General features: G+C 40.4%; 1 protein-coding gene across 2 annotated transcripts in view; it reads right to left on the reverse strand.

The window, feature by feature from the left end:
• Positions 1–17,197, reverse strand: part of adamts14 (ADAM metallopeptidase with thrombospondin type 1 motif, 14) — a 101,230-nt gene that overhangs the window by 69,311 nt on the left and 14,722 nt on the right. For both annotated transcript variants that reach the window (XM_061966575.2, XM_061966573.2), the window contains exons 3-4: positions 8,243–8,399; positions 4,826–5,022 (exon numbers count right to left, since the gene is read on the reverse strand). In XM_061966575.2, the coding sequence (XP_061822559.2) occupies positions 4,826–5,022; positions 8,243–8,399 (354 nt within the window). The remainder of the gene's footprint in view (positions 1–4,825; positions 5,023–8,242; positions 8,400–17,197) is intronic.

Consider the following 17,197-nt stretch of genomic DNA (forward strand, 5'->3'; position numbering starts at 1 on the left):
TGTTCTTCATATTTGTGTAGTTTCATTTAATTGTATTTGTTATTAGAATATATTTATAATTCGGTAAAATAAAATATTCAACGTTTAAATATTTTGTCATTTCACTAAGTGACAGAATTTGCTATTCCACAATGGGAGGTGATTAACTGGTCCCATTTTGTAATTTAAAAAAATAAATGTTTTGTATTTGTCTTCTATTCATTTTTAAATAATCTATTTTTTATCTTTAAAATAAACCCTTTTTTAAATGTAATTCAATCATTGTTCATGTTTAATCATTTTGTAATTTCCCTAAATTACAGAATTCGCAACTCAAACATGGGAGATGATTAACACCTCACATTTTGTGAAAAAATAAATAAATAAATAAAAAGTTTGTTTCATTTAACTTTGTTTATTATAATATTTTTCTGATTAAAAAAAATATATATATTTTAATACAGTTTAAAAAATCACAGCATTATTTTGTAATTTCATTAAATTAAAGATTTTGCTATTCAACAAAATTTTTGGTTTCTTTGTATTTTATTTTATTTCTTTTTGAATCATTTCTTTTTTTTAATTTAAATAGACCTTTTTTTGTGTGGTTATTTTACTAAACTACATAATTTGCAACATCACCATGGGAGATAATTAACTGTTCCATTTTGTATACAATGTTTTGTTTCATTTAACTTTATTAGAATATATTTCAAATAAAATTTTATAATTTTTAAATTTAATTAATAAAATAAATTCTACATCGAATTATTTCGTAATTTAACTAAATTCACCTTTCACGTTTTGTAAATTATATCTTTGTTATTTTATCATACATTATATACAATATTTTATATTTATTTGACAATTTTCCATTTTACTTATTGAATGAGTTATGATTATTATTTTCTTTATCAATGCTGTCCTTGACTGACTCAGAGTTAATGAAGCTAATTTCATAAGTCAATTAAGGCAAATGCCATGGGGAAGTATCAAATATTCACTTACGTTATAATTCAAACTGCAATAGCGGTCACCTAATCACAAATGATTGCCGAATCGTAGACGGTTCGTATTATTATGCAAATCAAATTAAAAAGGCTTTTAATAATCTCATTCCGCCGCCTTCCAGGGCTGAAATGTTAAATGGGCAGCCATGTTTCTATCGACAACGTTCAATGGTGACATTCACTGGGATTGGACACGGGTTATCGAGTCACCCTTTGCAACATGCGCTTTCATCGATGGAACAGCTCGACCACTGGACTCTCTTTCAGTGAATTACAGCCGGTGAGTCACAATCACCCCATCTACCACAAAATTCAGCCTGTTTGTCATTTTCACAAAGGAACAAGGTCTCCAAACAGGATCAACAAATAGGCAACACATTCTGCAGGGTTATGACCTCGCTGCACAAAAACAGCCCCCCGATGGTGATGAATGGCTTCCTGGGCATTAAAGGGACGCTGAACCTCAGTCAAACTGCTTCAGCAAATATTTCATTTACCATGAGTCCATTTGGGTCAATAAATGCTATGAGAGTTCCAGACAAGGTAAGGTCAACAGACTTGCTGAGATATATACATATATATATCCATCCATTTTCTACCGCTTGTCCAATATATATATATATATATATATATATATATATGCATATATATATGCATATATATATATATATATATATATATATATATATATATATATATATATATATATATATATATATATATATATATATATATATATATACATATACATACATATATACATATACACATATACATATACATATATACATATACTGTATGTATACATACATACATATACATACTGTATATATACATATATACATATACGTATACATACAGGGCTCGAAATTAACCACGGCAACATCACGCGACCGCCCTCGTCATTTGCCCCAATGCCCTAAAAAAATTGACCTACATCAGCGGCAAGAACATGCCGTGACCGCTCTTGACTTTTTACTTGTAAATGGATGAGGGATGTAACAATAAACGGTATAATGATAATTTGCGATAAAATTCCAGACGGTTAGTAACACCGTCTAATTTTTTAATTACCGAAAAATCCTCATTTATTAATGCATTTTAGGCAATATGAAGTCAGGCGCACGCGCACTAGCGTCGTTTGGCTTGATAATCATGGCGGACTAAAGACACTGATTTTGCTCCGGAGATTTCCCCTCGGAGTAAACGGAGCCAAGCGCTTGGTTTAACGTAATTTAAAAAAATAACCTTGTCATGCAAAACCGAAATGTACAATACAGAGAACGCTTGTTCTCAGGAATCAATCTGCGAGTGTCGTCTATACTTACAAACCCCAAAACCAGTGAAGTTGGCATGTTGTGTAAATCGTAAATAAAAACAAAATACAAGGATTTGCAAATCCTTTTCAACCTATATTCAATTGAATAGACGGCAAAGACAAGATACTTAACGTTCGAACTTGAAACCTTTGTTATTTTTTGCAAATGTTAGCTCATTTGGAATTTGATGCCTGCAACATGTTTCAAAAAAGCTGGCACAAGTGGCAAAAAAGACTGAGAAAGTTGAGGAATGCTCATCAAACACTTATTTGGAACATCCCACAGGTGAACAGGCAAATTGGGAACAGGTGTGTGCCGTGATTGGGTATAAAAGCGGCTTCCATGAAATGCTCAGTCATTCACAAACAAGAATGGGGCGAGGGTCACCACTTTGTGAACAAATGCGTGAGCAAATTGTCCAACAGTTTAAGAACAACATTTCTCAACGAGCTATTGCAAGGAATTTAGGGCTTTCACCATCTACGGTCCGTAATATCAACAAAAGGTTCAGAGAATCTGGAGAAATCACTGCACGTAAGCAATGATATTACGGACCTTCGATCCCTCAGGCGGTACTGCATCAAAAAGCGACATCAGTGTGTAAAGGATATCACCACATGGGCTCAGGAACACTTCAGAAAACCACTTTCAGTAACTACAAACATACAGTTCGTCTCTACATCTGCAAGTGCAAGTTAAAACTCTACTATGCAAAGCGAAAGCCATTTATCAACAACACCCAGAAACGCCGCCGGCTTCGCTGGGTCCGAGCTCATCTAAAATGGACTGATGCACAGTGAAAAAGTGTTCTGTGGTCTGACGAGTCCACATTTCAAATAGTTTTTGGAAACTGTGGACGTCGTGTCCTCCGGACCAATAAGGAAAAGATATAGGCGCAAAGTTCAAAAGCCAGTATCTGTGATGGTATGGGGGTGTATTAGTGCCCAAGGCGTGGGTAACTTATGCATCTGTGAAGGCACCATTAATGCTGAAAGGTACATACAGGTATGTTGCCATCCAAGCAACGTTATCATGGACGCCCCTACTTATTTCAGCAAAACAATGCCAAGCCACGTGTTACAACAGCGTGGCTTCATAGTAAAAGAGTGCGGGTACTAGACTGGCCTGCCTGTAGTACAGACCTGTCTCCCATTGAAAATGTGTGGCGCAATATGAAGCCTAAAATACCACACAGAGACTGTTGAACAACTTAAGCTGTACATCAAGCAAGAATGGGAAAGAATTCCACCTGAAAAGCTTAAAAAGTTGGTCTCCTTAGTTCCCAAACGTTTACTGAGTGTTGTTAAAAGGAAAGACCATGTAACAGTGGTAAAAAAGGCCCCTGTACCAACTTTTTTGCAACGTGTTGCTGCCGTTAAATTTTGAAGTTAATGATTATTTGCAAAAAAAAAAATAAGTTTCTCAGTTCGAACATTAAATATCTTGTCTTTGCAATCTATTCAATTGAATATAGGTTGAAAAGGATTTGCAAATCATTGTATTTATTCACGAATTACACAACATGCCAACTTCACTGGTTTTGGGTTTTGTAAAAGTAGCCGTCCCAATGACGCGCACGCCAACGCCATGGACAAAAGTGGCGATTAGTGCGGATCACATCATTTCCCCCAAGATAAAATAGCAACATTTCAGGTAAACAAGGTCTAACAGGAGCTGCTATAATAATTTGATACCCAAACTGCTGAGCTTGCATATTTGAAGATTTGAAAGTTTCTGGTATGTCTTCAGAGGCCATGTGTGCGGGGATAATTGCAAAGCCAGAAGGAACACACATGGACAACACACGCACTTAAAGAGGTTGGAATTCGGCTGCCAAACGAGAGCAGCAGCTGTGGACGAGAGGCGACGAGGGGCGTCCCTGGCTTGTATACAACATCGCATCAGCGTGGCCCGTGCTGGAACAACGCTGCCATTGTGTGCCAGGCACCTCGCAGACAGGATGTCCAGTAATCAATCCCTCTGAGAGATGGGGGGTGGGGGGTGGGGGGTTCTCCAGGTGGTACTACAGGAGGGATTCGGAGGGATTTGAGCACGGGCACGGCTCTGCTGGCTTACAGGCAAACCCCTCGCTTCTTCCAGAAAATGTAAAAAGATTTGCTTAACAGATAGCAGCACATTCTCCCTGGCACCAATTAGGCAAATGAAGCCTAACATGCTAGATCAATTAACCCATCATTCCTCATAAGTCGCGGCGGTTTTCCAAGGTGGCGTAACCCGCCGGCCCACAGTCGACTCTTTGATTGGCGCAGCTTATCAGACCACCGTGTGGGCTCCCCAACTGGTAACTGTTACCGAGTGAAACCGGCGCTCTGTGAAAATCTGACTTGAAGGATTTGGGCTCCTGGTAAGGAGATTATGGTGGTAGGAGCTGCTGAGGTCCATAAAGAACCAGCTAACCTCCGCCGTAATCCATAAAAAAAGCTGTTGACAAAGCGTGATGTCAGAGCAGTGATATTTGACGTCTGAGGAACCCGCTGACCCCGCCGGCCGACTTACGATGTTCATGAGGGTGAGGACGTAGTTCTGCACGTGCTCTTTGCCGTGGAAGCGCACCACAGAGTCGTCCACGGCGAGCAGCACCTCGATGTTGTAGTCGTCCGCCTTGGCGTGCCTCCTCTTGCGCTCGGCCTCCGACAGTCTGTGCTGGACCAGGTCCAGGGCCGCCGGGAGTTCCGCGAGGCCGAAGTCCACCACTGCAATGAAAGCGCCGGAAACGCTGAGTGTAACACAGAAAGTCTTTTGACCTGAGAGGCCGCGTCCTCTGCAGTGGACGTTTGTGGACATGCATGATTGATTGAGACTTTTATTAGTAGATTGCACAGTGAAGTACATATTCCGTACAATTGACCACTAAATGGTAACGCCCGAATAAGTTTTTCAACTTGTTTAAGTCGGGGTCCACTTAAATTGATTCATGATACAGATATATACTATCATCATAATACAGTCATCACACAAGATAATCATCAGAGTATATACATTGAATTATTTACAATCCGGGGTGTGGGATGTGGAAGGGGGGGGGGGGGGGGGTTAGGTTTGGTTGATATCAACACTTCAGTCATCAACAATTACATCATCAGAGAAATGGACATTGGAACAGTGTAGGACTGACTTGGTAGGATATGTACAGCAAGTAGTGGACATAGAGAGAGAGATCAGAAAGCATAAGAAAAAGTATCTACATTTGATTATTTACATTTGATTATTTACAATCCGGGGAGGTGGGATGTGGAGAGGGGAGGGTGTAGGGTTGAAGTTGCCTGGAGGTGTTCTTTTAGTGCGGTTTTGAAGGAGGATAGAGATGCCCTTTCTTTTACACCTGTTGGGAGTGCATTCCATATTCCATAAGGGGGGGCTGTATGTCTTGCATGTATAGAAATAGGCACAGTAAAAAATCTTTAAAGTCTTTCTTTTAGGAATGTCGAACAAAACACCTTGTCCGAGGCTACGTTCACACTGCAGGGTCGGATGTCCAATTTGGATTTTTTTTGTCAACTCCGATCTTTTACAAAAAAATGGGATTTCTAATGTGAATGCAATCTGACCCGCATGCGGACATGACGTCATGACGTCGCACGCATTGCAGTGTTTACGGGTGTAAAAATGGTTTCAGCTCTAGTCGGTCTCAGTACTGGCGCATTTGTGGCAATTTCTAGGGTTTTGTGCAATCAAAGTCGACATTTTCAGAACCAAATTAGTGTGGGTAGAAGATTAAGAATTCTGTCTTTCACAGTTTTACGGGATAATTTGGTCTCAGTACTGGCGCATTTGTGGCAATTTCTAGGGTTTTGTGCAATCAAAGTCGACATTTTCAGAACCAAATTAGTGCGGGTAGAAGATTATGAATTCTGTCTTTCACAGTTTTACGGGATAATTTGCTTTGATGTCTGCTTGAAGAGCATATGGAAACGGGGTTTGTATATTAGTGTTTGTTCTTTTTTCATGGTGCTCATTTTGTGTTCTCTTTTTCGCACCGTCGCTTTTTGTTATCTCCTATTTTGGATCATTGTCGTGAGTACTTTTTTGTTAAGTAAAGAACTGTTTTACTCACAATCCATCTGTATCCTTGGGTTCCTCTGTTCTGCATTTACAAACCCCGTTTCCATATGAGTTGGGAAATTGTGTTAGATGTAAATATAAACGGAATACAATGATTTTCAAATAATTTTCAACCCATATTCAATTGAATATGCTACAAAGACAACATATTTGATGATAAACATATTTTTTTTTTGCAAATAATCATTAACTTTAGAATTTGATGCCAGCAACACATGACAAAGAAGTTGGGAAAGGTGGCAATAAATACTGATAAAGTTGAGGAATGCTCATCAAACACTTATTTGGAACATCCTACAGGTGAACAGTGACATTGGGAACAGGTGGGTGCCATGATTGGGTATAAAAGTAGATTCCATGAAATGCTCAGTCATTCACAAACAAGGATGGGGCGAGGGTCACCACTTTGTCAACAAATGCGTGAGCAAATTCTTGAACAGTTTAAGAAAAACCTTTCTCAACCAGCTATTGCAAGAAATTTAGGGATTTCACCATCTACGGTCCGTAATATCATCAAAGGGTTCAGAGAATCTGGAGAAATCACTGCACGTAAGCAGCTAAGCCCGTGACCTTCGATCCCTCAGGCTGTACTGCATCAAAAAGCGACATCAGTGTGTAATGGATAACACCACATGAGCTCAGGAACACTTCAGAAACCCACTGTCAGTAACTACAGTTGGTCGCTACATCTGTAAGTGCAAGTTAAAACTCTACTATGCAAGGCGAAAACCGTTTATCAACAACACCCAGAAACGCTGTCGGCTTCGCTGGGCCTGAGCTCATCTAAGATGGACTGATATAAAGTGTTCTGTGGTCTGACGAGTCCACATTTCAAATTGTTTTTGGAAACTGTGGACGTCGTGTCCTCCGGACCAAAGAGGAACAGAACCATCCGGATTGTTATAGGCGCAAAGTTGAAAAGCCAGCATCTGTGATGGTATGGGGGTGTATTAGTGCCCAAGACATGGGTAACTTACACATCTGTGAATGCGCCACTAATGCTGAAAGGTACATAAAGGTTTTGGAGCAACATATGTTGTCATCCAAGCAATGTCACCATGGACGCCCCTGCTTATTTCAGCAAGACAATGCCAAGCCACGTGTTACATCAGCGTGGCTTCATAGTAAAAGAGTGCGGGTACTAGACTAGCCTGCCTGTAGTCCAGCCCTGTCTCCCATGTGTGGCGCATTATGAAGCCTAAAATACCACAACGGAGACCCCCGGACTGTTGAACAACTTAAGCTGTACATCAAGCAAGAATGGGAAAGAATTCCACCTGAGAAGCTTAAAAAATGTGTCTCCTCAGTTCCCAAACGTTTACTGAGTGTTGTTAAAAGGAAAGGCCATGTAACACAGTGGTGAACATGCCCTTTGCCAACTACTTTAGCACGTGATACAGCCATGAAATTCTAAGTTAATTATTATTTGCAAAAAAAATAAATAAAGTTTATGAGTTTGAACATCAAATATCTTGTCTTTGTAGTGCATTCAATTGAATACGGGTTGAAAAGGATTTGCAAATCATTGTATTCTGTTCATATTTACATCTAACACAATTTCCCAACTCATATGGAAACGGGGTTTGTAGTTGAATTGTGACATATACAACAGTGTGGAGAGATACAATATGTACAAAGTGGAACTATTAGCACTCTTATAGACACACTGTGTTGTAGTCAGGTGTGGACAAACACTATCAACATACTGTTGTGTGAAAACGAGCACAAAATGAGATCTTTCGATCCTCTTTTTTTGTATATATGTTGTATCTGAAAGACAATTTTATGCCCGGGTGGTCAATGCCGCTCCACTAGGCTTTTTTTCCATCTCCAATGCATCTGCAATTTTACCTTCATTGCGGAGAGTCTCTTCGCGTTGGCCAGCTTCCCGCTTGATGGCCGACCTGCGGTACACCACATGCACGCGGCCCTTCACCTCCACATCCTGCTGGCCCTTCTCCAGGGGCTCGATGAAAAACTCGCCGTGGTCGGTGCGGATCAAGCCTGCCTGGAAAGAGAGTTTGAAGGAGTTGAAGGAGGTCTTTCCACACTTCTTCTAATAATTAATCCCAAGTGGCTGTCAAGATGGAGCGTTTGCGTTTTCTCTTCTTCCCGCTTCCTTGCTTCAGCATAAAAGCATCAAATGAAAAGAAGATTCCACCCTTAAACGCCAATTTTAGCCTTTGTAATGGTTGCTATAGTGGAGAAAATTGCTTTGAGATGTTCACAGTGTACACCACTTGACCCTTTCCACTGTCCACAAGCCCTGCAGTTTCCCCACAGGTTAGAACCTACCTCAAAAAAGCACCAGTCTATTCATTATTTTAGTATTTTTTTTAATTAAAAAAAAAAAAAAAAGATTTAAAGTTCCATTTTGATTATATTTGTTTAAGAAACGTATCAGTTTTTTTGCACTTGTGTGCGTAATTGATTGCTTTTGGGATCCGGGTGCGTACAGCACATTCCGCGCAGTTGAAGTATTTATTAGTTTGGGGAGCGTGCACACCAAAGAAAATGAAGGAAGATGCTGTCATTACGCCTCCACTTTAGCTTACTTTATTAGCGCTTATAATCACCATCAACACCTATGGTATTTTTTACTTGTTTTTGTCAAGTACAGTAAATTAGATCAAATTTTCCATCCATCCATCCATCCATTTTCTACCGCTTATTCCCTTTGGGGTGACGGGGGGCGCTGGAGCATATCTCAGCTATATACAATCGGGCGGAAGGCGGTGTACACCCTGGACAAGTCGCCACCTCATCGCAGGGCCAACACAGATAGACAGACAACATTCACACACTAGGGCCAATTTAGTGTTGCCAATCAACCTATCCCCAGGTGCATGTCTTTGGAGGTGGGAGGAAGTCGGAGTACCCGGAGGGAACCCACGCAGTCACGGGGAGAACATGCAAACTCCACACAGAAAGATCCCGAGCCCGGGATTGAACCCAAGACTACTCAGGACCTTCGTATTGTGAGGCAGATGCACGAACCCCTCTACCACCGTGCTGCCCTAGATCAAATTTTGTTAATATGATATTTATTCATATTGCATTCAACTTATTAAATGTATGTCTTACACACGAATAAATACAGTGACGGGATGGGATAGGATAGGATAGACCAGGGATGTCAAACTCGTTTTCATTGAGGGCCACATCGCAGTTATGGCTGCCAACAGAGGGCCGCTTGTATCAGCGAATAATGTATGAATTTGCCTCTGGATTTCATTACTAATTATATTTTGTTTTAAGTAGACTGTTGATTTTACAGTAAAAAAACTTTACATTTACAAAATTTTACTGTAAAATATAGTGTTTTTAAATTTGTTTTTACAACATTTTACAGTAAATGGAAAAACAGTACCACTGTTTTTTTGGTGGGGTTTTATGGAAATAGCTGGCAGCTATGCCAGAATTTTACTGTTAAATTGACATTGGTTTTTACAACATTATATTGTTAATGGAAAAACAGTACTAGTTCTTTTTTTATTCTGGCAACCTAGCTGACACTTTTTCTACCCTAAAAACAAATGTACCTTCTTTCCATTTACAGTAACACACCGTTAATAACAACAACCGTAGATTTTACAGTCAAAAACTGGCAACTCAGTCAACAGAATTTTAACACAAAAAAACAGTAGTAGTTTTTTTCAATTTACAGTAATATGCTGTAAAGAACAACGTAAAATTTATTGTTATTTTTATTAATTTGATGGGTAGTTTGCTGTAAAGTTAAGTATTCTTATTTAGACAAAAACATGTTTGGAAAGTATGATAATATATTGTAATATTTGTTGCAATATTGGATACTATTAAAGTTTAAAAGGTATGCAATTTCAAGCAATATATATATTTTTTCTGTCAAAATAAAAAAATCAATTACATTTACTGAGAAAATATTAAGTACCGTATTTTCCGCGCTATAAGGCGCACCTAAAAACCTCCAATTTTCTCAAAAGCTGACAGTTCGCCTTATAATCCGGTGCGCCTTATATATGGACCAATATTGAGCCACAACAGGTCTCGCAACTTCGGGATGCATAAGTAACCCCAGCCTCTACTGTAGCGTCTATTCTATGTGCCTTATAATGCGGTGCGCCTTATAAAAGAACAAAGTTTTAAAATAAGCCATTCACTGAAGGTGCGCCTTATGGTGCAGAAAATACGGTACTTTATTGACACGTGTGTTTGCGGGCCAGATCTGGCCCACGGGCCTTGAGTTTGACACCTGTGTGATAGACTAAAAGAAAAGGCAAAAAACATGAAAACAAGAGGAAAACATCAAAGAACACAAAAAGGAGAGCTAATGCAACTGGCTGCCACACCAGCAGCGCCATTTCTACATACAGCTACAAAAGTAAAACAACCAAAAAAAGTATAAGTAATACATATTGCTTACGTACATTCGCACCATTCTTAGACAAACAACAAAACAAATATGCCATTCCAACACACACATACTGTACACTGCATGTTCCACGCCATCATCTGCTAGGGGGGCACAAACAGAGACAGCAACAGACCCAACGAAGCAACCAAGAGAGCCGACTCCATCCTAGGCTGCCCACTAGCTCTTGGCCAATGTCCAGTCCGTTTGGATAAGCGAGAATCGGTTTAGGGAGACAGAAGTGTGCGACACATGCTCATTCATCTCCGTGAAACTCGTCCATCCTCGTCCATCTTCTACGGTCTCTCCACGCGGACTCCGGAGTGGCAGAGAACTAGCAGCTACAAACATGGCCATGGCCGAAAGGATGCAAAAATTCACCAAACATTTCGTGAAAAAAAACCGACAACATAAAACTTACGATTCGATTTAAAACAGATTCTTGGGATGACGATTCAATTCAGAATCGATTGTCAATTCAAAACGATTCTCGCAATATATTATTTGGAATATAAATTAGAGATGATATTACATTTTAAAGCATTTATCGGCCGATAATATCGGCAGTCCGATATTATCGGCCGATAAATGCTTTAAAATGTAATATCCGAAATTATCGGTATCGGTTTCAAAAAGTAAAATTTATGACTTTTTAAAACGCCGCTGTACGGAGTGGTACACTGACGCAGGGAGTAGTACAGAGCAGCAATAAACCTTAAAGGCACTGCCTTTGCGTGCCGGCCCAGTCACATAATATCTACGGCTTTTCACACACACAAGTGAATGCCTGCATACTTGGTCAACAGCCATACAGGTCACACTGAGGGTGGCCGTATAAACAACTTTAACACTGTTACAAATATGCGCCACAGTGTGAACCCACACCAAACAAGAATGACAAACACATTTCGGGAGAACATCCGCACCGTAACACAACATAAACACAACAGAACAAATACCCAGAACCCCTTGCAGCACTAACTCTTCCGGGACGCTACAAAATACACCCCCCGCATGTCCCAAATTCCAAGCTGCTTTTTTGAGGCATGTTAAAAAAAAATAATGCACTTTGTGACTTCAGTAATAAATATGGCAGTGCCATGTTGGCATTTTTTTCCATAACTTGAGTTGATTTATTTTGGAAAATCTTGTTACATTGTTTAATGCATATAGCGGGGCATCACAACAAAATTAGGCATAATAATGTGTTAATTCCACGACTGTATATATCGGTATCGGTTGATATCGGAATCGGTCATTAAGAGTTGGAAAATATCGGAATATCGGATATCGGCAAAAAAGCGATTATCCGACATCTCTAATATAAATTATAATAACACTTTTTAAAACAGGTTACAGCAAGTAAGCGCGAAGATGGTCTAAAACTATTTTTTTTAAATAACAAAAAACTTTTTATTTAATCGGTTTAAAAAAAATTATGAATCAATTTAGAGTCGGAATAAATACATTAATTTTTTAAAGCACCCCTAATTAGGGATGGGTTCCGAATCTGGCACTTTTTTGGCACGGACCAAATCCCACTGGTCGTACCGGGCATCTATTCACGTAATATCTAACAGTGCCATGTTTCGGTACCTCGGTTGCACGTCACATCACACCCGGTTGCCGGCACTTGGAAATCACTCCATCAGCACTGAGAGCGGACTCAGCCAAACTTCCTGAAAGTAATGTTGCAATTTTCAATGCCAACAAAGCAATGGGCTCACAGAACACTACAACGTAAGGTCCTGGGCATGACGTTAAAGTGCATCCGGCAGTGGAGGCTCCTCTATGGGGTCTTGGGGCACTAGGAGGTTAACCCCTTTACTACTGTTACCCCAGGTGGCCCTTGGCAAAGGCCTAGTACCTGACTGCCCCCTAGCCAGGGATACGGTGAAGACCTCAACGGCGGAGCAAGCGGAAGACGGTAGATGTAAGAACTACCACAACGGCTGCGATGGCGGAAGAAGGCACCCCCACATCCATGTGGGCCCAGTTATGGGGAAATAACAACGGTGGATGGAGGTGGAACAGGCGGAGGATGATTGCTAACCCTATGGAGCGTCACAACGGCTGGGATGGCGGAAGAAGGCTGCAGCAGAAAAGGGTTCCCAGTCATCTTGGACTCCATGCCACTGGACCCTGACCCGGATCTGTCAAGGATCGTGTGGTGACTGTCTGTGCACCAGTCTCCCAACGTTAAACAAAGTCACGCACAGGCATCCTCCATAAAGGGATACCCCCCTACCCGGAGGATCGTCATACTCGTTCGAATGACCGCTGATGATGGTGTGTTCTTTCTTGTACTACAACGTAAGTAAAGTAAGGTTCCACTTTTCAAAAAATGTGCTAGCTTGATGCTAACATTTATTGGCTTTTCTATTATTTCTACTGATTAGCGCTAGCGATTATAACGACGATTTCAACACCTCCAAAATTGTCAATGAAAATGTCAACAAAGATGCATGTTACAATCAAACAGCTGGTGCATAACAAGTACAATACTTAGAGTGTAAACACTTTTTAGCATACTTGCCAACCTTGAGACCTCCGATTTCGGGAGGTGGAGGGGGGGGGGGGGGCGTGGTTGGGGGCGTGGCTAAGAGTGGAGGAGTATATTTACAGCTAGAATTCACCAAGTCAAGTATTTCATATATATATATATATATATATATATATATATATATATATATATATATATATATATATATATATATATATATATATATATATATATATATATATATATATATATATATATATATATATATATATATATATATAGGGACGGCGTGGCGCAGTGGAAGAGTGGCCGTGCGCGACCCGAGGGTCCCTGGTTCAATCCCCACCTAGTACCAACCTCGTCATGTCCGTTGTGTCCTGAGCAAGACACTTCACCCTTGCTCCTGATGGGTGCTGGTTAGCGCCTTGCATGGCAGCTCCCTCGATCAGTGTGTGAATGTGTGTGTGAATGGGTAAATGTGGAAGTAGTGTCAAAGCGCTTTGAGTACCTTGAAGGTAGAAAAGCGCTATACAAGTACAACCCATTTATCATTTATAATTATATATATATATATATATATATATATATATATATATATATATATATATATATATATATATATATATATATATATATATATATATATATATATATATATATGTCTTAATAAGGTTATCCAAAAAATAGTGCTCGATACCGTAGTAGAGCGCAATATATGTATGTGTGGGAAAAAAAATCACAAGACTATTTCATCTCTACAGGCCTGTTTCATGAGGGTTTCCTCAATCATCAGGAGATTTTAATGGGAGCATTCACATACCATGGTTTATATAGGGCACAGAGTGGGTGGATACAGGCTGGCGTAGGGGCGTGGTGATTGGCTCATGTGTTACCTAGGAGGTGTTTCCGTCTGTGGCGGCATGCTGTTACAATTTCGCTGCGCTTGTTGAGGGATGACAGGTCTGGACGGTAAATAATAAACAGTTTCTCTTTCAAGCATAGGTTGCATCTTTTATTACCACTATTGTAAGGTGTGCTGGATGCAAGAATTTGCCATGTTATTGAATATTCAACATTATTGTCTTTGAGGTCCCAAATGTGTTTGCTGAGTTCTGTGGTATTCCGCAGGTTTTGGTTCCTGAAAGAAGCCTTGTGATTGTTCCATCTGGTTTTGAACTCTCCCTCGGTTAATCCTACATATGTGTCGGATGTGTTAATGTCCTTGCGTGTTACCTTAGATTGGTAGACAACTGATGTTTGTAAGCACCCCCCGTTGAGAGGGCAATCAGGTTTCTTTCGGCAGTTACAGCCTTTGTTGGTTTTGGAGTCGCTCTGTCCGGGGGCCGACGGCTCATTTGCAATTGTTTTGTTGTGGTTTGAGATGATTTGTCGTATATTGTTCATACATCTGTAGCTCAATTTAATGTTGTTCTTGTTGAATACTTTTCTTAGGATGTTGTCTTTGGGAAAGTGTTTGTCAATCAGATTGAGGAATTTGTGTCCAATGTTAGTTGAGACGTTTTTGCTGTATGGGGGGTTGTACCAGATGATGTTGTTTCGTTTTCTGTTCTTTTTTGGTTGGTTTCCTGGCGTGGGTTCATAGGTGAGGGTGAAATTGTATCCGCTTTCATCAAGGGCTTTTTGGTACGGGGAGGTTGCTTGGTCAAATTCAGCTTTGCTAGATGACAGCATCGATAGCCTTTTATTAATTCCGGTAGGTATTCTTTTCGTGGTGGTGGGTGGGTGGTTGCTGTCATGGTGCACGTATTGGAGTGTTGTGTTGGGTTTCGTGAATGGTTGGTAGCTGTTATTTCTCAGGTTGAAAGTGACGTCAAGGAAGTTGACGGTTTGCTTGTTGAATAATATATATATAATAATATAATAATGTTGAATATTCAATAACATGGCAAATTCTTGCATCCAGCACACCTTACAATAGTGGTAATAAAAGATGCAACCTATGCTTGAAAGAGAAACTGTTTATTATTTACCGTCCAGACCTGTCATCCCTCAACAAGCGCAGCGAAATTGTAACAGCATGCCGCCACAGACGGAAACACCTCCTAGGTAACACATGAGCCAATCACCACGCCCCTACGCCAGCCTGTATCCACCCACTCTGTGCCCTATATAAACCATGGTATGTGAATGCTCCCATTAAAATCTCCTGATGATTGAGGAAACCCTCATGAAACAGACCTGTAGAGATGAAATAGTCTTGTGATTTTTTTCCCACACATACATATATATATATATATATATATATATATAAGAAATACTTGACTTTCAGTGAATTCTAGCTATAAATATATATTTCTTTTATTATATATATATATATATATATAAAAGAAATACTTGAATTTCAGTGTTCATTTATTTACACATATACTTGTTGAGTTAAGGGTTGAATTGTCCATCCTTGTTCTATTCTCTGTCACTATTTTTCTAACCATGCTGAACACCCTCTCTGATGATGCATTGCTGTGTGGCACGCACAAAAGTGCTTCCATCAAATGCACTAGATGGCAGCATTGTCCTGTTTAAGAGTGTCACAACATTGCTGTTTACGGCAGACGAACTGCTTTACGGTAGACGAAAACGTGACTGCTGTTGTTGTGTGTTGTTCCCGCGCTGGGAGGACGTTAATGAAACTGCCTAACAATAAACCCACATAAGAAACCAAGAACTCGTCCTCCATCATTCTACAGTTATAACGTGATTGGGCAGGCACGCCGTTTATATTGTGGGAAAACGGACTCAGGTCCGCATGGACCTGAGTCCGCCTGAATTTCGGGAGATTTTCGGGAGATAATTTGTCCCGGGAGGTTTTCAGGAGAGGCGCTGAATTTCGGGAGTCTCCCGGAAAATCCGGGAGAGTTGGCAAGTATGCTTTTTTGGGGCGCAACAGAAAACGTCTTGAACTTGCAACTGTAATTGCAAGTTAATGTCATACCGCATAAAAGACTCATAAATGTGATGATATAGCAAGATATAACAACTGCACAGCAGTTATTGCAACCAGCTGATTCATCTGACAAAACCACGACATGCACGGCTGGGTAAGCAAGAATGCCTCGGATGAAGGTCCGATTCACACCTGCCAAGCTGAGCAAACATGGCTTTGCGATAACCTACATCACCTACGCCTCCTAGCAGGGTGCATGATGGAAAAGACACAGGAATAACCCGAAAATTCCTAGCGTGGCAAGAGAGAACAATGCTTGCTGGGTAGAAAAGTAGAACGGCGTCTAAGCAGGAAATGCCATGTGAGACTTCCTCTGTGTTCCACCGGGAAGGGGACTTAAGGCGGTGGAAGGAACGCAAAGCTGCAGAAGAGCGAAGAAACATCTGGTGAGTAAACACAAGCAGACACGGTAAGGATGAGCCTTGCTGTTTTCAGGGCCGTAGGAGACAACAAAAGCGAGAGAAGGAGGACAAACGCTTGGAAAAACGATTAAAGTATGACTGGATGATGGGAAAAGAGATTGATTCAGAACATGGATGGATGGATGGAGCAATGGACCGATGGGATGGGTGATTGGACAAAAAGATGAGGTAAGTCTGTTTGAATTCATGAGAAGAATGAAGGATGAATGGGCGTTGGAATGCAAAACAGAATACTCGAACTAACGGCCGATTGACGGACAAAGGGACAAACAGTATGAATGACAGATGACTGGATGTTGCCTTGCGTGTCGTCAACGTGAACGCTTGAGCTAAAAGACATGATGTCGCTACGAAGACAATATAGAAGAACCCCTCGGTTAAGTCGGATTCCTCGGATTGATCGGCGGTGGTTGACGTAACTGAAAATAGATCAAACTTCTACGTCGAAGCTTCGAAGTCTGGCAGATTTTTTGGCGGATTTTCATTAAAAGTTTTAGAAAATGGGATGAGGAACAATTGACTT

The sequence above is a fragment of the Nerophis lumbriciformis genome, linkage group LG11 (genome assembly GCF_033978685.3).
Source record: "Nerophis lumbriciformis linkage group LG11, RoL_Nlum_v2.1, whole genome shotgun sequence".
NCBI lineage: Eukaryota > Metazoa > Chordata > Actinopteri > Syngnathiformes > Syngnathidae > Nerophis > Nerophis lumbriciformis.